This window comes from Nomascus leucogenys, chromosome 18 (genome assembly GCF_006542625.1).
Source record: "Nomascus leucogenys isolate Asia chromosome 18, Asia_NLE_v1, whole genome shotgun sequence".
NCBI classification, from domain to species: domain Eukaryota; kingdom Metazoa; phylum Chordata; class Mammalia; order Primates; family Hylobatidae; genus Nomascus; species Nomascus leucogenys.
Window position 1 is genome coordinate 70943269 of NC_044398.1, and position 21423 is coordinate 70964691.

The 21423-nt window shown below is 39.3% G+C and overlaps 1 protein-coding gene across 1 annotated transcript in view; it reads right to left on the reverse strand.

Moving 5' to 3' along the window:
• The window catches only part of ELOVL7 (ELOVL fatty acid elongase 7), a 38212-nt gene extending 21950 nt beyond the window's left edge, over positions 1–16262 (reverse strand). The window contains exons 1-2 of the mRNA XM_030798630.1: positions 16165–16262; positions 450–640 (exon numbers count right to left, since the gene is read on the reverse strand). Of these exons, the coding sequence (XP_030654490.1) occupies positions 450–640; positions 16165–16228 (255 nt within the window). The 5' untranslated portion in view covers positions 16229–16262. The remainder of the gene's footprint in view (positions 1–449; positions 641–16164) is intronic.
• Between the last annotated feature and the right edge of the window lie 5161 nt (positions 16263–21423).

Here is a 21423-nt window from a genome sequence, read left to right on the forward strand (position 1 = left end):
CTACCATCCTACAGTTCATCAGAGTATCCAGAAACCAAAGGTTCCTACCACGATGATGACAACTCTTTACTGAGTCAAGATGAACTCTGATGTCAGACAGACCTGGGTTCAAATATCAGCCCTCCACTTACCAGCTATGTTACTTTAAGAGTTTCCTCAAAACTAAAATTTATGAATTAATTCAATCATCCATTAAGGCAATTATGTACAAATCCATGGAATAGATGTTAATTTTTCTCATTATCTGTGAGACAGATTATACTGAGATCCTCAAATGAGTTTATTATTTGGTCTATACCTAACACTATTTTGGCAAATACGTGCTCTAGTGAGATCAGTTTCTTAATTCCTTAAATTGCAAAGGTTACCCTTATAACAGAAAACATAATGACACATAGACAGAAAAACTCAGGCAAAATTCTCCCATTAGGAATACTGAAGACACTTGCCTCGTAACACATATACACAGAAAAGAGTACTATGAAAAAATTGTACGTTATCATCGCTTTCTTGAGTTCAAAGGGCTTGCGATTTTCCATGAGCTTTGGTCCCAGAGAAGTGACAAAATAGACATAGAATCCTAGGAGGATGGTTTGTGGCAGAGGCGAGGACATGAGGAGCCAATCTTCAACTCTTGGATCTAAGAGAAAAACAGTATGTGAGTACACACCTGCTTAGCCAAGGGATAACTAACAGCAACCAACATTTCTTTAATTGAGCACCCAGATCCTACTATTAACTGTGAGCTATTTGGGCAGTGATCACTACTATCTTTAGAAAGGTGAAAAAGAAATCAACAGGAATGAGGAAGTATCCTGGGGCTAGAAACAGTGGGGCTGTCAACACCCCAAGCCTCAGCAGGCTAGGGGAAGTACTAGTTACCAGAACCCAAAAGGAAAGAGAAGGAAACTGATCGCCTGCATGATGGTATTAGTGCCCTTATAAAAGGCACCCCAGGGAGCTCTCTTGCCCTCTTTCCCCATGTAAGGATACAATGAGAAGATGGCAGTCTGCAACCTGGAAGAGGGTCCTCACCAGTACCCGACCATGCTGGCATCCTGATCTCAGACTTCCACCCTCAGAACTGTGAGAAATAAATTTCCATTGCTTATAAACTACCCAGTCTATGATAATTTCTTATAGCATCCTGAGTGTGCTAAGACAAGCTTTGACTGTCAGTTGAGGGATTCGGCCAGCCCAAGACAATTCTGTAAGTATGGGGCCAAAGGAATAGATACCCCAACTCCACCCTCCTCCCTCTCTCCACTGGCTGAATCTAACCAGAAAGCATATGGCAGGGAAGCAAACCCAAGGATACAGTCTTCATGGATCGTTCTCCAGGGCCCAGCACAGGGTGCAAAGCTATCTGGAAGAGAGAACACCCAGCGACATCCCACCGTGTGTCTATAGCCATTATTAATATCTTGGAGTTTTTCCATCCATACATGCTTTTTTATATATTTAAAAAATGTTTGTGTTTGCTGCTTAATTTTTTTCCTTCCCCAGGAAAACTGGCACACTTCCACATATACTGTATCACAGGATCACAGAATAGAAAGGGAGCTGAACATCCTCTGCGTATTTAAAGTATGGGATTTTGGGGTCCATGTGGGCTAACCAATGTGATATTCTGAGCAAAAAAAAATGCACGGTCTCACAATTGCAAACAAAAACTTATCTGCTTACTGCCAGCTCCAGGCCAGCAGAGATGGATGAATAAAAAATTACAACTCAGGATGAAATGTGATTAAGTCTATAATTTCTAGTAGTTCAAGTTTAATTTTACTAAATGGCCTCATGAAGCTAGAGTATTATGAAGGAAAGGAAGTATGGACAAGTTTCCAGAAGGATCTGACTCAAAATTATGCCACGACTAACCTCAGGATGCTAACTACTGTCACTTTTATCAATTGGAAAAGAAGGGTAGGGAGAATGCAGCTCTTGCTCTTTTAAGCTGCTAATGATGTGGCCAAGCACTGACAAATTCTGAATACACCTGCAAGTGGACTTCCCACTCAAAATTTCTTCAGTAGGACCCTATGACTGATAACTCACTTGGCTTCAATTTTAGTGCCGGAGTGCTTACATTTGACCGTCAGATGTGCATGGGTGATTATTCTGCGTTCAAATAGGCCTCCCTCAAAAATACTGGCAGAGGCCCCTGTCTCAAAAAAAAAAAAATAAAGAAATAAAGCCAAAGAGTCAAGAGTCAGCTCCATACTAGATCCCAGGACATTTAAGAATTTAATATATGATTAAGGAAGTCCCAGAAACAAGCAGGGAAGGAAGAGATCTTCAACAAATGTTGATAGGAAAACTGACTGCTTGGGAGAAAAATGAGTTTGTTTCTTATCTTATATCCTATACAAACAAGAATTTTCCAAACTATGCATGGAAACAAGCTATTTAAAGACTTTCCCAAAGAATTGGGGAGTACCGGAATGCTGGGTTAAACAAACAGGTTGCATTACTGCAGGATTTCTTAATGCTTCATGTTCATCATGAATTGCCACGATGGGAATAGCAGTATGCCATATTCTCCAAACTTATTTGGCCATAATACACTATTTTTTTTTGTAGAATGTTATTTAACATCTTATGAAACTAATGTTCTGTGGAACACAGTTTGGGAAATATAGCCATTCACTAAAATAAATTTATAAATTAAATGACTGAAGATTAGGTGGTCAGACATACAAAGAAGAGCTAGTACCAATCCTACTGAAACTATTCCAAAAAATTGAGGAAGAGAGATTCCTCCCTAACTCATTCTATGAAACCAGTATCATCCTGACACCAAAATCTGGCAAAGACACAACAACAACAATGACAAAAAAGAAAACTACAGGCCAATATCCCTCACGAACATAGATGCAAAAATCCTCAACAAACTAGCCGGGCGAATCCAGGAGCACATCAAAAAGTTAATTCACCACGATCAAGTGGTCTTTATTCCTGGGATGCAAAGTTGGTTCAACATATTCAAGTCAATAAATGTGATACACCACATAAACAGAATTAAAAACAAAAACCATATGATTATCCCAAAAGATGCAGAAAAAGCTTTCAATAAAATCTAACATCTATTCATGATAAAAACCCTCAACAAACTAGGCATTAAAGGAACATACCTCAAATAATAAGGGCCATCTATGACAAACCCACAGCCAACATCATACCTAATGGGCAAACGCTGGAAGTATTACCTTTAAGAGCTGCAACAAGACAAGGATGCCCACTCCTATTCAACATAGTACTAGAAGTCCTAGCCAGAGCAATCAGGCAAGAGAAAGAAATAAAAGGCATCCAAATTGGAAAAGAGGAAGTAAAATTATCCCTGCTTGCTGATGATATGATCTTCTACCTAGAAAAACCTAATGACTCCACCATAAAACTCATTTTTTTTTTTTTTTGAGATGGAGTCTTGCTCTTGTCACCCAGGCTGGAGTGCAATGGCACGATCTTGGTTCACTGCAACCTCTGCCTCCTGGGTTCAGGCGAATCTCCTGCCTCAGTCTCCTGAGGAGCTGGGATTACAGGTGCCTGCCACCAGGCCCAGCTAATTTTTGTATTTTTAGTAGAGACGGGGTTTCACCATGTTGGCCAGGCTGGTCTCGAACTCCTGACCTTGTGATCTGCCCACCTTGGCCTCCCAAAGTACTGGGATTACAGGCGTGAGCCACCGCGCCCGGCCAAAACCCTTATATTTGATAAATGAATTCAGTAAAGTTACAGGATACAAAATCAACGCATGAAAATCAGTAGCATTTCTATGCACCAAAGCATTATCCTTAAGAGCTGGACAGCTCTTCAACCTCAAGCTGACAGCCAGATCAAGAATGCAATCCTATTTACAATAACCACACGCACAAAAAATAAAACACATAGGAATACATCTAACCAAGGAGGTAAAAGATCTCTACAAGCATTACAAAACACTGCTGAAAGAAATCATGGAAAATACAAATGGAAAAACATTCCATGCTCATGGATTAAACAATCAACATTGTTAGATGTCCATACTGTTCAAAACAATCTAAAGATTCAACGCTATTCCTATCAAATTACCAATGTTGTTTTTTACAAAATTAGAAAAAACTATTCTCAAATTTATAGAAAACCAAAAATGAGCCCAAATAGCCAAAGCAATCTTAAGCAAAAAGAACAAAGCTACAGGCATCACATTATCTTACTTCAAACTATACTACACGGCTACAGTCACCAAAACAGCATGATAGTGATACAAAAATAGACACATCAGCCAATGGAACTGAACAGAAAAACCCAGAAATAAAGGAGCATACCTAAAACCAACTGATATTCAACAAAGTCAATGAAAATAAGCAATGGGGAAAGGACTCCCTATTCAATAGACAGTGCTAGGAAAACTGGCTAATCATATGCAGAAGACTGAAACTGGACCACTACCTACCACCATATATGAAAATTAACTTAAGATGGATTAAAGACTTAAATGCAAGACCTAAAACTATAAAAATCCCAGGAGAAAACCTAGGAAACACTCTTCTGGACAATGGCCTTGGCAAAGGCTTTATGACCCAGTCCTCAAAAGCAATTTCAATACAAGTAAAAATCAACAATTAAAACCTAATTAAACTAAAGAGCTTTTGCACAGCAAAAGAAACTAATAGAGTAAACAGACAACCTACAGACTGGGAGAAAACATTTACAAACTATGCATCCAACAAAGGACTAACATCCAGAATCCACAAGAAACTGAAATCAACAAGAAAAAATAAATAACTTCATTAAAAAGTGGGCAAAGAGCATGAACAGCCACTTCACAAAAGAAGACATACAAGTGGCCAACAAACATTAAAATGTCAAATAATTACAGAAGTCATTGAGGCTGTGGAGAAAAGGGAATGCTTATACACTGTTGGTGGGAATGTAAATTAGTTCAGCCATTGTGGAAAGCAGTTTGGAGACTTCTCAAAGAACTGCAAATAGAACTATTATTTAACCCAGCAATTCCACTCTTGGGTACATACTGAAATGAAAATGCCAAAAATATACATACATTTGCATGGTCACTGCAGGACTATTCATAACAGCAAAGACATGTAATTAACCTAGGTGCCCATTAATGGTGGATTGGATAAAGAAAATGTAGCACATATACACTGTGGAGTACTATGCAGTCATTAAAAAGAACAAAATCATATCCTTTGCAGCAACATGAACGTAGTTGGAGACCATTATCCTAAACAAATGAACACAGAAATGCAAAACCAAATACTGCACGTTCTCACTTGTAAGTGGGAGCTAAGTCTTGGGTACATGCAGGTATAGATGGGAACAACAGATTGGAGAATCCAAAATGTGGGAGGGAAGGAAGGGGACAAGGGCTGAAAAACATACTTTTAAGTACTATGTTCACTATATTCATGATGCAATCCCTAGAAGCCCAAACCTCAGCATCACACAATATAGCCTAGTAATAAACTTGCACATACACCACCTGAATCTAAAATAAAAATTTTAAAAACAGGTAGTGATAGCAAAAGAGAAATAGGAGATTATTTTGATATACAGTACAGAAGAAGAAAATATAAAAATTTATAATTGGTTAAACACAGGGAATGGAAATAGGTAAATGTTAAGAAAAATATTCAGATTTCTCACTTATATGTGGGATGTAAGAGTCAAAACAATTAAGCCCATGGAGATAGAGTAGAATGGTGGTTGCCAGAGGCTAGGAAGGGTACTAGGGGGTTGGGGGACAGGTGGGAATAGCTAATGGGTACAAAGAAAATAGAATGAATAAGACCTAGTATTTGGTAGCACAACAGGGTGACTTATAGTCAATAATAATTTAAATGTATGTTTTAAAATATAATTGGATTATTTGTAACCCAAAGGATAAATGCTTGAGGGGATGGATACCCCATTTTACATGATATAATTATTACACATTGCATGCCTGTATTAAAACATCTTATGTATTCCATAAATATATACACCTACTATTTACCCACAAAAATTAAACAAAAATTTTAAGGCCGGGCACGGTGGCTCTCGCTTGTAATCCCAGCACTTTGGGAGGCCGAGGCGGGCGGATCACGAGGTCAGGAGATCAAGACCACAGTGAAACCCCATCTCTACTAAAAATACAAAAAAATTAGCCGGGCGTGGTGGCGGGCGCCTGTAGTCCCAGCTACTCGGAGAGGCTGAGGCAGGAGAATGGCGTGAACCCGGGAGGCGGAGCTTGCAGTGAGCCGAGATTGCGCCACTGCACTCCAGCCTGGGGGACAGAGTGAGACTCCGTCTCAAAAAAAAAAAAAAAAAAAAAAAAAAATTTAAAAGAAAAATACTCAGATCTTTAAAATCACTTAGATTGAGAACACAGGATTAGGGGCAATATTGGTCAAGCAGAGGTGGCTTATGTTTTAAAACATCTTACACTTAGAGTGCCTTTAAAACATTCATATGAAGTCTTTCATAAGCAGCTGGATATATAGATCTAGAATTAGGAGAGAGATCTGTGCCAGAGATGTAGGATTGAGGGTTGCCATCACATAAATGATGAACAATAAAAGCAGTGAGATTGGCTTAGGCTAAGTGGGTACAGTAAGGAGAGTAAGTGCTGAAGTTAGGATCCTGAGGACTCAGCATTCACAGAAGGAATTACTGAAGGAAAAAACATAAAAACCAAAAAGGAACAGCTAGAGAGGTAGAGGGAAAACCATAAAAGTGAGATACCCAAAGCCAGGGAAGAGTGGATTTTCGGAAGGAGTCAAAGCATTAAGTGTGGCAGAAAGGGGAAATAAAATATGGACAGAAAAATGCCACTACATTTAACAAAAGGACGTCTCTGATGCTCTTATCAAGAATAATTTTAACAAGGTATCATGCACAAAATAGAAATTTAAAAAAAGCCTGATGACAGATACTTTTCAAAACAAAGTTCTACAATTTTGGAAGTATTTTCTCATATTAAGATTTGTCACAGTTCTAAATCAGGAAAAACCTCAAAATCAGCTACCCAGGTACACATCACTGAAATCTTTTACTGCTTCTATTGGTTCCCCTCCTTCCTTTTAACAATGGCAAACTTTCTAGGATGTCTGGTTGCTTTGTGCAATTAAAACCACCACAAGGAATGCTTGCTATGGGTCTGTATGTCACAAAAGAAGTCTCCATAAATAAAAGTTGTCACAGAACCAGGGACCAAGGGAAAAAATTAGAACTGATCAAACTTTGATAGATTTCTTCTATAAGTGGGTAGTGCAAACCTTAAATACATGAACATCATTGTATTAGTCCACTCCTGCGCTGCTACGAAGAAATACCCGAGACTGGGTGATTTACCAAGGAAAGAGGTTTAATTGACTCACAGTTCTGCATGGCTGGGGAGACGTCAGAAAACTTACAATCACAGCAGAAGGCACCTCTTCATGAAGTGGCAGGAGAGAGAATGAGTGCCAGCAGGGGAAATGCCAGACACTTATAAAACCATCAGCTCTTGTGAGAACCGATCACGAGAACAGCACGGGGAAACTGTCCCCATGATTCAATTATCTCCCACCAGGTCCCTCCATAACATGTGGGGATTATGGGAACTATAATTCAAGATGAAATTTGGGTGGGGACACAGTCAAACCATATCATTCTGCCCCTGGGTCCTCCCAAATCTCATGTCCTCACATTTCAAAACACAATCATGCCTTCCCAACAGTCCCCAAAAGTCTTAATGCATTCCAGCATTAACTCAAAAGTCCAAATGCAAAGTCTCATCTGAGACAAGGCAAGTCCCTTCTGCCTATGAGCCTGTAAAATCAAAAGCAAGTTAGTTATTTCCTAGATACAATAGAGATACAGGCACTGTGTAAATAAACCCATTCCAAATGGTAGAAATTGGCCAAAACAAAGGGGCTTCAGGCCCCATGTAAGTCCAAAATCCAATAGGGCAGGCATTAAATCTTAATGCTCCACAATGATCACCTTTGACTCCACGTCTCACATCTAGGTCATACTGATGCAAGAGGTGGGCTCCCATGTCCTTGGGCAGCTCTGCCCCTGTGGCTTTGCAGGGTACAGCGCCCCTTCCTGCTGTTTTCACTGGCTGGAACTGACTGTCTGTGGCTTCTTCAGGTGCACAGTGCAAGCTATCAGTGGATCTACCATTTTGGGGTTTGGAGGATGCTGGCCCTCTTCTCACAGCTCCACTGGGCACTGCCCAAGTGGGGACTCTGTGTTTGGGGTCTGACCCCACATTTCTCTTCCACATCGACCTAGCAGAGGTTCTCCATGAGGGCTCTACCTCTGCAGCAATCTTCAGCCTGGGCATCCAGGAGTTTCCATACATCCTCTGAAATCTAGGTAGAGGTTCCCAAACCTCAATTTTTGACTTCTGTGCATTCACAGGCTCAACACCATGTGGAAGCTGCCAAAGCTTGGGGCTTGCACCCTCTGAAGCCACGGCCCAAGCTGCACCTTGGCCCTTTTTAGCCATTCCAGGAGTAGCTGGAATGCAGGGCATCAAGTCCCTAGGCTGCACACAGCAGGGAGCCCTGGGCCCAGCCCCAAAAACCATATTTTCCTCCTAGGCCTCCAGGTCTGTGATGGGAGGGGCTGCTATCAAGGTCTCTGACATACTCTGGAGACATTTTCCCCATTGTCTTGGTGACTAACATTCAGCTCCTGCTACTTATGCAAATTTCTGCAGCAGGCTTGAATTTCATCCTAGAAAATTGTATTTTCTTTTCTATTGCATCATCAGGCTGCAAATTTTCCAAACTTTTATGGTTCTTCCTCTTGAATACTTTGCCGCTTAGAAATTTCTTCTGCCAGATACCCTAAATTAACTCTCTCAAGTTAAAAGTTTCACAGATCTCTAGGGCAGGGGCAAAATGCTGCCAGTCTTTTTTCTAAAGCATAGTATTATTTATTCCAGTTCCCAATAAATTCCTCATCTCCATGAGAGACCACCTCACCCTGACCTTCATGGTCCATATCACTATCAGCACTGTGGTCAAAGCTATTCAACAAGTCTCTAGTAAGTTCCAAACTTTCCCTTTTTTTTTTAGACAGAGTTTCGTTCTTGTTGCCCAGGCTGGAGTGCAATGGCACAATCTCGGCTCACTGCAACCTCCGCCTCCCGGGTTCAAGTGATTCTCCTGCCTAAGTTTCCCCAGTACCTGGGATTGCAGGCATGCACCACCACGCCCAGTTAATTTTGTATTTTTTAGTAGAGACACGGTTTCTCCACGTTGGTCAGGCTGGTTGTGAACTCCCGACCTCAGGTGATTCACCCGCCTCAGCCTCCCAAAGTGCTGGGATTACAGGCATGAGCCACGATGCCCAGCCAAACTTTCCCATATTTTCCTGTCTTCTTCTCTTCCCTCCAAACTGCTCCAACTTCTGCCTTTAGGCTGTTTCAAAGTCACTTCCACATTTTCGGGTATCCTTATAATAGCGCCCTATTCTTTTAGATACCAATTTACTGTATTAGCCCATTCTCACACTGCTATGAAGAAATACCCAAGATTGGGTAATTTATAAAGGAAAGAGATTTAAATTTGCTGGGGAGGCCTCAGGAAACTTACAATCATGACATAAGGCACCTCATGAGTGCCAGCAGGGGAAATGCCAGATGCTTAAAAAACCATCAGATCTTGTGAGAACTCACAATCATGAGAAGAGCATGGGGGAACTGTGCCCACGATTCAGTTACCTCCCACTGGGTCCCTCCCACGACACATGGGAATTATGGTAACTACAGTTCAAGATGAGATTCATATTACTATGTCTAGTTTTTATTGCTAATGAAATAAAAAACTAATGAAAACAATACTGGCCAGGCGCCATGGCTCACACCTGTAATCCTAGCACTTTGGGAGGCCAAGGCAGGTGATTGCTTGAGGTCAGGAGTTTGAGACCAGCCTGGCCAACATGGTGAAACCCTGTCTCTACTAAAAATACAAAAATTAGCCAGGCATGGTGGCGCGTGCCTATAATCACAGCTATCTGGGAGACTGAGGCGTGAGAAGAGCCCGGGAGGTGGAGGTTGCAGTGAACCGGAGATCAGGCCATGGCACTCCAGCCTGGGCAACAGAGTAAGACCCTGTCTCAAAAAAAAAAAAAAAAAAACAAAAGAAGACCTCTGGAAGGATGTTAAATCACCACCTTTGCATGGTGAGAGTTTAGTTGGCTTTTGTTTTTTCTTTTGCTTTATAAACAATTTCAAATGATTCTATTATTAATAGTCAACACACATACGGTTAGAAATGAGCTTAAATGTCAGTAAAAGAATTGCTGAATTAGAGATATATTTTATTTTATTCTTTCATTGACTCAGGAGGGGGAAAAATCAAATGACATCATTTCTCTGTTCTTCCTCTGGTAGCAGTAGAAAGAAAACAAGCCAGGAAAAGCATGCTGGGCTGGCTCAGGAAGCAGAACAAAATAATTTTAAAATAAATAATTTTTTCCCTTAATTTAATATTTTCAGCACACACCTTAAGTCCTGTACATGACTTTCAAGTTCTACAGATAAAAAATAATTATGGGAAACACTGGTTAATTTAAAATACCAAGCTTTAGAAATTCTATTTCAGCAAAACTCTGGAGTCAGACAGTCTGCATTCTGATCCTGGTTCTCCCACTAGCTTGCTATGTCACCTTGGGCAATTGACTCACCTTCTCTGTATTTAGTTTCCTCATCTGCAAATTGGGCATTAAAAGGCATGTATTTCATAGAGGATTGATTGAGCTACTATATGTAAAGAGCCTAAGTGCTCAATAAGCTTGCTACTGTTATTATAGCAGATCTCAATTCTGCTAGCACAGCCAAATTGCCTCTGCAGTATTTAAAAGTCAAATTGCAAAAAACAACCTTGGTCCAATTGAATCAGAATCCTAGGACATGGTTTCTGTGCATCCATTTTTTTAAATGGGCAAAGGACCTGAATATACATTTCTCAAAAGATGACAAATGGCCAACGGATAGATGAAAATAATTCTCAACATCACTAATCATCAGGAAAATGCAAATTAAAAAAACAAAGAGATATAACCTTACATGTTATCAAAAAGACAAAAGATAACAAGCATTGGCAAGGATGTGGAGAAAAGAGAACCCTTGTACAATGTTAGTGGGACTGTAAATTACTACAGCTATAAGGAAAACTACGTGGAGGCTCTATAAAAAACTAAAAATAGAATTACCATATGATCCTGCAATCTCACTTCCAGATATATATCCAAAGGAAATGAAATCAGCATATTGAAGGGATATCTGCACTCTCATGTTCACTGCAGCATTATTCATAATAGCCAAGATGTGGAATCAACCTAAGTGTCCATCAGTGGGTGAATGGATAAAGAAAATGTGATATCTGTCAATCTAAAGTTATGCCTTTCTGAATTACAGACCTGTAGATATATAGATAGAAATAACCAATGGACTATTATTCAGCCTTCAAAAAGAAAATCCTATCATTTGTGACAATATGGATGAACTTGGAAGACATTATGCTAAGTAAGATAAACCAGGCACAAAAAGGCAAGACATGTTATCACTTATAAAGGAGTCTAAAATAATCACATTTATATAAGCAGAGTAGAATGGTGGTTACCAGAGGCCAGGGGGCTGGGGGAATAGGGAGATGTTGATCAAAGGGTACAAAGTTTCAGTTCAACAGAAGAAATATCTTTTCGAGATTTATTGCACAGCATGATAACTAGAGCTAATAATAATGTATATTTCAAAATTGTAAAAAGTAAATTTCAAATGTTTTCACCACAAAAAGTATTTGAAGTGATGGATATGCTATTTAGATTGAATTAATCATTTTATATTGGATACATATATCACAACATCACTTTGTACTCCATAAATATATGTAATTATAATTTGTCAGCAGCCAATGATTTGTTAATTGGTGACCGTGATGAACTGTCATAGTTAAGAGCTAGGGGTCTGGTGTGAGACCACGTTTCCTCACCTGTATTTAGGGCTACAGCACCCCTCACTAGGTACTCTTCAATAGTCTTATATGGTTTCACTGCCTCCTGATCCAATCTGCTACATTGGTCTTCCATGCAATTGTCAAATTCATTTTCTAAAAATCAAGTTGTCCTTAAATTCTTCCTCTGATTAAATTAGCTCTCCCTTACTGAGAAATAAAATTGCTTAAATTAGCTCTCCCTTACTGAGCAAATAAAATACAAAATCATTGGGATGACACCCATTACTCTGGCCATTGTTCACTTTTCTGGCCTTCTCTCTCAGCAACAGTTATACCTTTCTGAATAGAGAGTCCACTTCCATGTAAGGTAGTGGGCATGTTACAGGGAGTATCAATGCACCTGCTGGGTGACAGTTAAAGTTAATTCTGACTCTGTTTATGATCCCATTTGGGATAGTGAATAGCAAAAGTTGGATAGCAGGGGATCTGTTCTTCCAAACAGCTCTATTTCAAAAAACTGCACCAAAAACTACTTGGTTCCTAAGCTCAAATAATGAGAGTTCAGGTAGCAAGGCACACCTCTATTTGAAAAGCAATGAAAATGTTAGTATTGAAGTTAAATACTGAATTCATGAGAACTACTATAAACCTTCATAAAAGGATGACCCTTAAAGAAACTTGAATGTTCCCTGTATCATTACATAAGTTGCAAAAGTTAGGGTTAGGCATGAGGTGCTCTGTCTTTCCCAGAAACAAAAGGCTAATGGGGTGGGGGATGTTTCATGTACCTTCTTTTTGGCATCAGATTTGGTTTAAGTGTCATGAGTAGAGCCATGATAGAAGCAGAGGATGGGAAGGCAGGCTGTCTGACAGTCTATACCCCAATGATTACCAAAGTTCTGATTTATTACTAGCTTAATAATTCTTTTCTAAGCGTGTCCCAGGGAGAGAGCATAGGGAAAGCAGAATGCCACATACATAGAATATTAATGGGCTTTTCCATCAACTGCTTCTAAGAGAGTATTCTCTTCTTAAGTAGCAGGTACTGGCTGAAAGAGTACATCTTTAAGATTCCAAGTACCAATGAAATGAAGAAGCTGGAAGGAAAAGCAAACATGTACCTTAAGTACTTTTTGAAGTACTAAAGTTTCAGAATAGCAGCAATCTTACGCATACTTCATCTTCTTGCAAAAAAAGTATCATGACTAAGTCTGAAAAGTCATCATTTCTAATCAAATGCAAGGAAAGCTGTATTTTAAACATTAAAAACCTTTTCATTTCTCCATAATCCAAAATGCTACTATAGCATTATTTCAAACTCTCACATTTCACATCTAAGAATCCAAATAAATCCTCTTAGAGCTAAGTATTAATTAAACCATTTTTTATTCTGTAGCTGTGGAATTTTTCCACATGAAATAACTATGCATGACCACTACTTCTCTAGCAATCAGAAAACCAATGAATATCAGTAAGTTTCCTTAGGCTACTCAGGGTTAGGGCTAAAGCCAAGAATACACTTGAAATTCTTGGCCCTTGATCATAAGATCAGACATTTCCAGGGTAAGCAAACAAAAACTGGACTAAGATGGCCAGAAATGATTCCTAATGGATCTCAGAGATCAATACTACACTAAGTAGAAGGAAAAAACTTTCCTGTTAGGCCTAACAGGGTTTTTCATAAGGCTGTACATCTCAAAACAAAACATTTTAACCCTTTTAGACCATGCTTGGGAAAAAAATAAAGAAAACAATTTTTAAGTATATGCTATATGAAGAGTATTTTCAGATGAAATCTATCATCTGTAGCAACCAGAACCACTATTTACGTTGGGATACTTCCAAAACAGCAGAGCACTTTCATGTATGTTATCTGGTAGCTGGTAGATGCTATTCTCACTTATGTTTTGCTAATAAAGAAACAAAGACTCACAGCCAATAAATAACGTGTTCAAGATCATCCAGCTGGGCTACAGCAGTGTCAGACCTTAAATCTAGGTCTTCTCACTCCAAATCCCCATATCCTCTCTCCCCTCCCAAGTCTTCAAATAAGCATAACTTCAAATACAAGTATTCCTTGCCTTCTCCCTGCCTCTCTCCCCTCATCTTCCCTGCACCGTTTGCAATGCTGTTGTCAGGCCTCCACTCCACATCTAATCTAATTTCACTCAGCAATTTCAATGTAGGTATTCCTAATAAAAATTAAGGAGTTGATCCATGGATAAAAGTGGAAGTGGAAGTCTAAAGAAGTTCATATTAAGGCATTTTTAACTTCTAGGAATACATAGATATTTATCATTATCTACATCTATTCAGCTCTTGAGTTAGCATAGCGATTATTTGAGTCTCTTGGATTCTTGTATCTGGGATAGTGACTATCAAGAATTGGATAGCAAGAGATCTGTTCTTCCAAATAACTCTATTTCAAAAACTATACCCAAATCTACTTGGTTCCTAAGTTCAAATAGTGAGAGTTCAGGTAGCAAGGCACACCTCTCTTTGAAAAGCAATGAAAATATTAGTATTTAAATTAATACTGACTTTATGAGAACTACTGTAAACCTTCAGAGAAGGATGACCCCTAAAGAAACCTGAATATTCTGTGTATCATTACATATATTGGAAAACTAAGAAAAAAAAAAAAAAAGAAGAAGAAAAGATAGGCATAGTCACTATGTATCCCCTACCACAGTGAAGCTTCTCTCTCTGTGAGATACTTACAAAGAACCTTGGCATTCCTCAAAGGAAAAACTGTTGGGAACATTTTTAGTGAGATAAATTTGGTCTTTAGTAGTCTGCTGAGAAAGCTGCAAATGATGAAACAGTGTATCTTTGCTGAAATCATTGTAAATTTGACTATAACTTCAACTGTGGTAGGTGCCAAGAGGTGGTGCATTTACTTCCTGAATTTGGTAGACTTGCAATTTCTAGCTGATAGGTAAGAATCAACCTAAAGTAGTGATGGTGGTGAGTATGTATAGCTCAGTATCTCAAAAATAAACTCAGATGTTAAATACCAGAGTACTACAACTAATAACCAGAACACATAGGTTCTAGTCTTTTCTGCCATCAACTAACCTTGACTTTGAGGTCACATTTCTTCAACTGTAAAATGAGGCATTAGCTTCGATGATATCTAAGATCCATCTCAGCTCTAAGATGCTCTGATTCTTTGTTTTTGAAATTTTACTTTTGTTCTGCTTTGAAAACTTTAAAAAATGGTTATAAAAGCAACACAACATATTTGTTGTGATTTAAAAATATGTAGACAAATACAACTAAGGAAATAAAAATTATCCATAATCCTACTACCCAGAGATAACTACTAAACCCCATGAAAGAAATGTATGGAGTATTTTATAAGCTGCTTTCATTTAACATATTTTAAACTTCTTGCTATGGCATTAATGTTTTCTGAAACATTGACTTTTAAAATAAATGGGCAAGGGTAAAAGGCAGGCATATCAGAATCACACAGAGGTGTCCCAGGCAGTCATTCCCTGGTTTTTCTGTTCCCTGTTCATTCTGACAGGTTCCTGGGGGCTGCAACTCTTTCATTCAAAAGAGTTGGCAGTGGCCGGGCGCAGTGGCTCACGCCTGTAATCCCAGAACTTTGGGAGGCCGAGGCAGGCGGATCACGAGGTCAGGAGATCGAGACCATCCTAACACAGTGAAACTCTATCTCTACTAAAAATACAAAAAATTAGCCAGGCGTGGTGGTGGGCGCCTGCAGTCCCAGCTACTCGGGAGGCTGAGGCAGGAGAATGGTGTGAACCCAGGAGGCGGAGGTTGCAGTGAGCCGAGACTGTGCCACTGCACTCCAGCTTGGACGACAGAGCGAGACTCCATCTCAAAAAAAAAAAAAAAAAAGAGTTGGCAGTAACTGTAATTTCCCTCAGGAGCATTAGGGAAGAATCAAGCTGAAGAGCACTGTCCTTCCAAAATCACTTTTAACAGCTACTAAGTTAGAATGAGCCATCATTTATTGATCAGTTCCCTTCACTGGATATCTAGGCTATTTTCATTACTGTAAACATTGTAATGAACATCTGTGTAGCTCCATCTTTGTAAATATCTGTAATGAAACTCGTGCACTTCCTCTTCGTTAACTAGTAATAAGGGACTGTTAAGTTGCAAAGTCTCTCATTCTGTTCCAATGAAACCCTATTAAATATGAGAATCTGACATAAAAAGGAAGGATGAACCTCAATTAGGAAATGTGGTTACTCACCAGCATCTTTGATCCAATTATCATAAAGATGAACAGTCCTCGATGTAAGATCACTGAAGGCCATTTTCCACAGGATTTACTGGCTGTTTTAATGGGTTCTTCAGTAAAATAAAACAGAAATGAGTTTATGATCTATAAATGCAAATAAAGTCAAGCTTATAGTAATACATTATTTAAAATGCTAAAAATTTAATTTGAATAACTGGCAAGACAACAAACTCCCACTGAAGGCAAATGCATTAGCAAAGTACTTTAAACCCTGATGCAGTTGCAGACATTTCGGATTTTCCATCCTTCTAGAGACACTGCTAACATCACTGAAAAAGACTAATATTCTATGTACAAGTCCCAAAAGCAGTAAATGACTCTAAGAACTTTCATAGGAGCAGCTCCCTTTTATGCTGACAACATAATTCAGGAATGGACTGCACTTGAAGTGGCAAAGCTAAAGCCGAAACCCTGGAGAAGAAAGTCAAGAGATATACAAACTTTCAGAGAAGATAAACTGATCCCAGACTTAGAGCTCATCTTCAGGCCTCATAAAGTCATCTATATGCAAATTTTTATAATTTAAGTAGAATAGAGACAGAAAGAGGGAAAGGAAGGTCTGTAGTATCCAAGGAAAAGCTGCTTAGTTTACCTAGACAGATAGACAAGAATAACTGGAGAAAGAAATCTGAAAAAGAAGACCAGTGAGGAGAAACTAGCCTTATTAGGTATTAAAAGATATTATAAATCTGCAGTAATTAAGACAGTGTGGCACTGGCACATGGAGAGACAAATGAATGTAATAGATTAGAATGTTCAGAAATAAACTAAATACACTTGAAAATTGAGAACTATATTTCAGTAACTAAATATTTTAGTAACTAAAATATACCTAAGATGTATATTTTACCATATTTTAACATCTGTAAAATCAGGGCTCACCTTATAAATGAATGGTGTGTCATAAAATTACTGGTATATTTGATTCAAAGCCATGTGGTGGGAACATGAAAAAGTTCTAGAGATGATGGTGGTGACGGCTGCATAACAGTGTAAACGTACTTAATGCCATGGAAATTCACACTTAAAAATGGTCTGGCCGGGCGCGGTGGCTCACGCCTGTAATCCCAGCACTTTGGGAGGCCGAGGCGGGCGGATCACGAGGTCAGGAGATCGAGACCATCCTGGCTAACACAGTGAAACCCCGTCTCTGCTAAAAATACAAAAAAAAAAAAATTAGCCGGGCGAGGTGGCAGGCGCCTGTAGTCCCAGCTACTCGCGAGGCTGAGGCAGGAGAATGGCGTGAACCCGGGGGGCGGAGCCTGCAGTGAGCCGAGATCGCGCCACTGCACTCCAGCCTGGGTGACAGCGAGACTCTGTCTCAAAAAAAAAAAAAAAAGGTTAAAGTGGTAACCATTTAAATGAAAATATATATAAAATGGTAAAAATAATAGGTACATTTTACCACGATTTTAAAAAATTGGCCAGGTGTGGTGGTTCACACCTGTAATCCCAGCACTTTGGGAGACCGAGGCAGGCAGATCACCTGAGGTCAGGAGTTGGAGACCAGCCTGACCAACATGGTGAAACCCCATCTCTACTAAAAATACAAAAACTAGCCAGGCGTGGTGACGGGCGCCTATAATCCCAGCTACTCAGGAGGCTGAGGCAGGAGAATTGCTTGAACCCAGGAGGCAGAGGCTGCAGTGAGCAGATTGCGCCACTGCACTCCAGCCTAGTCCAGCCTGGTCCAGCCTGGGCGACAGAGTGAGGCTCGGTCTTAAAAAAAAAAAAAATCCTCTAGGGTTCCCACAAGAAAATTCAGACTTTCCTCTAGGATTCTAAAGTAAAGCCATTTTATTTATGTAAGTATAGATAAAATTATATATGGCATATGGTATATGATAAAGGTGGCATTTCCAATGATTGGGCACTGAATTACCAGACATTATTCACTAAATGGTGTGGTACACCTGGACAGCCATCTGAGAAAAAAAGGTTCAATCCAAGTGTTATAATATAAACCAAGATAAACTCCAAATAAAGCAAATATTTAAGAAAAACAGAACCATGAAATCACTAGATGACATAGTAGAAGACTTTTATAACCTTGTAGGCTTACTAAGACCTAAAATTCAGAAGACATAAGAGAAGGCTAACAAATTTAATCATAAATGGCAAACAGTAAAAAATATGTTCAATTCATATCATAGACAAGGGCTACTCTCCCTAATATATGACAAGTTTCTAGAAATTGATAAAAGACCTTAAGTCAATAGGAAATGGGCAAAGTTCACAGAAAAGGAAATACAAGTGGCACTTAAACATATGAAAAGTTGTTAACTAATCATATTTAAATAATCTGCAGTATTTTTTATCTATTGAATAAGCCAAAATCCAAACACTTTTTATCAAAATGGCCAAAATCCAGACAACCATTAACTGTGTTGGCAGGAGTGTGGGAAATTCTCTCTCTTCATGCATTACTAGTGGAAGTACAAATTAGTGTAACTCTTAGGATAATTTGCCATTATCAGTCAAAATTATAAATGCATACTTTTAACATAGCATTCCTACTTCTAGAAACGTATCCTGTATAAATACATACACATATTCAGAGTGGCATATATGCAAGTTTATTCATTGCATCAGTAAGAGCAAAAGACTAGAAACAATCCAAATGTCTAGATTTAACACCATGAAATATTACGACATTGTAAATAAGAATGAAGAACCTCTCCATGTGTTGATACGGAACTATTTCCAAGATAAATCACTATTTGAAAAAAGCAAAGAGCTGGGTGCAGTGGCTCACGTCTGTAATCCCAGCACTTTGGGAGGCTGAGGTGGGCAGAGCATCTGAGGTCAGGAGTTCGAGACTAGCCTGGCCAACACGGTGAAACCCTGTCTCTACAAAAATACAAAAATTAGCCGGGCATGGTGGCAGGCGCCTGTAATTCCAGCTACTCGGGAGGCTGAGGCAGGGGAATCGCTTGAACCTGGGAGGCAGAGGTTGCAGTGAGCCAAGATTGCGCCATTGCACTCCAGCCTGGGCGACAAAAAGAGTCGCCCATGTGCCAGTGCCACACTGTCTTAATTATTGCAGATTTATAATATCTTTTAATAAATAATAAGGCTAGTTTCTCCTTACTGGTCTTCTTTCTTTTCTTTTCTCGAAAAGAAAAAAACAAAGAAAGTACAAAATTTAAAAATGATGACCTTGTATATAAAAGGAGAAAAGGCATATGAATATAATTTTACATTTACTCATAGTTGTATAAAAGGAACTCTTAAGAGGTAGACATGAAAAAGGGAATGGGGTACAAACTGGGCTGAAGGAATGGAAGAAAGATTTTATACCGTTGTTTTGTGGCTCATATGGATATTTTACCTATCTAAAAATAAAGAATAAAATCAGCTGTACCTTTACTGGAACATTCCTACTTAAAAACCCATACACAAATACACATATGCAGATACACCCAAAATAGGAATTTTGTCTAAATTCTTTAAGAGTTCATCCCCTCCAGAGGATTCCTCCAAGTCCAGGAAGGCATGTCAGCATGGCCTCTGTATTGATACACCCAGTCTTCTCAGCTGAGTTCAGACTCAAGACTGGCTGTGGTGATGCCAGGGTCTTCCCAGAGTCGGCCTGGACTCTTATTTTCCTAAAAAATCACCTCTCATCTCTACAGCAAAGGGGTAATGTGTGGTTGTGAGCAGGGGCTCTGGGCTCACAACAACCTTAGTTTTTCAATCCCACCATTTAATAGCTGTGTGACTCCAGCAAAATTACAGCTCAACTTCCTAATCTGTAAAATGGGAATTCCATTCATTACCCACCAAGATAAAAGAAACTAACTCATAGAGTTGTTCTGATACAATTAATTAATACAAATATTAAATAATACATATTTGTAAGGTTTGTAGCACAGAATCTGATTTTTTAAAATGAGCATTCAATCAAACTTATCCTTTTGTTTTAGTTTTAGGGTGGTTTTTTTGTTTGTTTTTTTTTAGTTTTGTTTTGTTTTTTTCTGAGACAGGGTCTGGCTCTGTCACCCAGGCTGGAGTGCACTTAGAGAGCTTGGCTCACTGCAGCCTCAACTGCCAGGGCTCAAGCGATCCTCCTGTCTCAGCCTCCCAAGTAGCTGGGCCTACCAAAGTCTGCCACCATGCCTGGCTAATTGTTTTATTTTTTGTAGAGATGGGTTTCACTGTGTTGCTCAGGCTGGTCTCAAACTTCTTGGGCTCAAGCAGTCCGCCTGCCTCTGCCTCCCAAAGTGCTGGGATTATAGGCGTGAGCAACCGTACCCAGCCAAAATCAGCCATTTATCATTTAGAGAGAGAAATTGTACCAATTTATGGGGACATACAGACATAAAGATTAGACACTGGGGACTTCAAAATGGGGGAGGAGGAAGAGGAAAGGAGAGAGGAAGATGTAGACTGTAAAACCTCCTATGGGTACCATGTTCACTGTGTGGGTGACAAGGGTAATAGAAGCCCAAATCTCAGCATCACACACTGTACCCTTGTAAGAAACCTGCACGTTCCCCCAAATCTAAAATATATTTTTTTAAGTTGTGCCAATTTAATAGGAAAACATCTGGCCATCTCATTACCTGGTACAGTTAAATGGCAGTTTATGGAACAAATCTAGAAAAAACTCTACTACTTTTACTTTAAGAGCTGGCATATAACAGATTGTATGATTCTTCCCATTGTGTCTTCCAATTGTCTTAGTATGAGTGTTTTAGACCACACAAAAAGCTACATTTCCCCCTCACCTTAACCACTGATATACTAGCCCTTGACCCATTATTCTCAAAATTAAAGTACTGAAATAATGCTCGTTGAGTTATTCAGAATCAGAGTGAAATATTTTAGTTTTACAAGCCATGTGGCAGGGTTAGACTTCGAAGTGTTATTCTGTTTCTATGCGATTTTTTCCTCTTCTTCTTTCACTGCCTCCACATAGGCCATTTTCCCCTCCCCAGTCCTCACTGAAGCACAAAGACTCAAAGAAACCACACTCTAATGCAGGTCAGAAATATTCACAGGCAGCCAAGAAAGGTGGTTTCTCCAATCCTAAAAACTACACAAGACTGAGATGAAGGAAGGAGGAAAGGCAGACAGAGGAAGAACCCAAACTGGATGAGGCAGGAGTAGATGTCATCAAAGCCAGCAGGAGATGAAGGACTACAGAGGTATGAAAAAGATCCAGTAACCATAGCTTTTTGGAGTGTGGACTCCTCTCTCACTAATCCA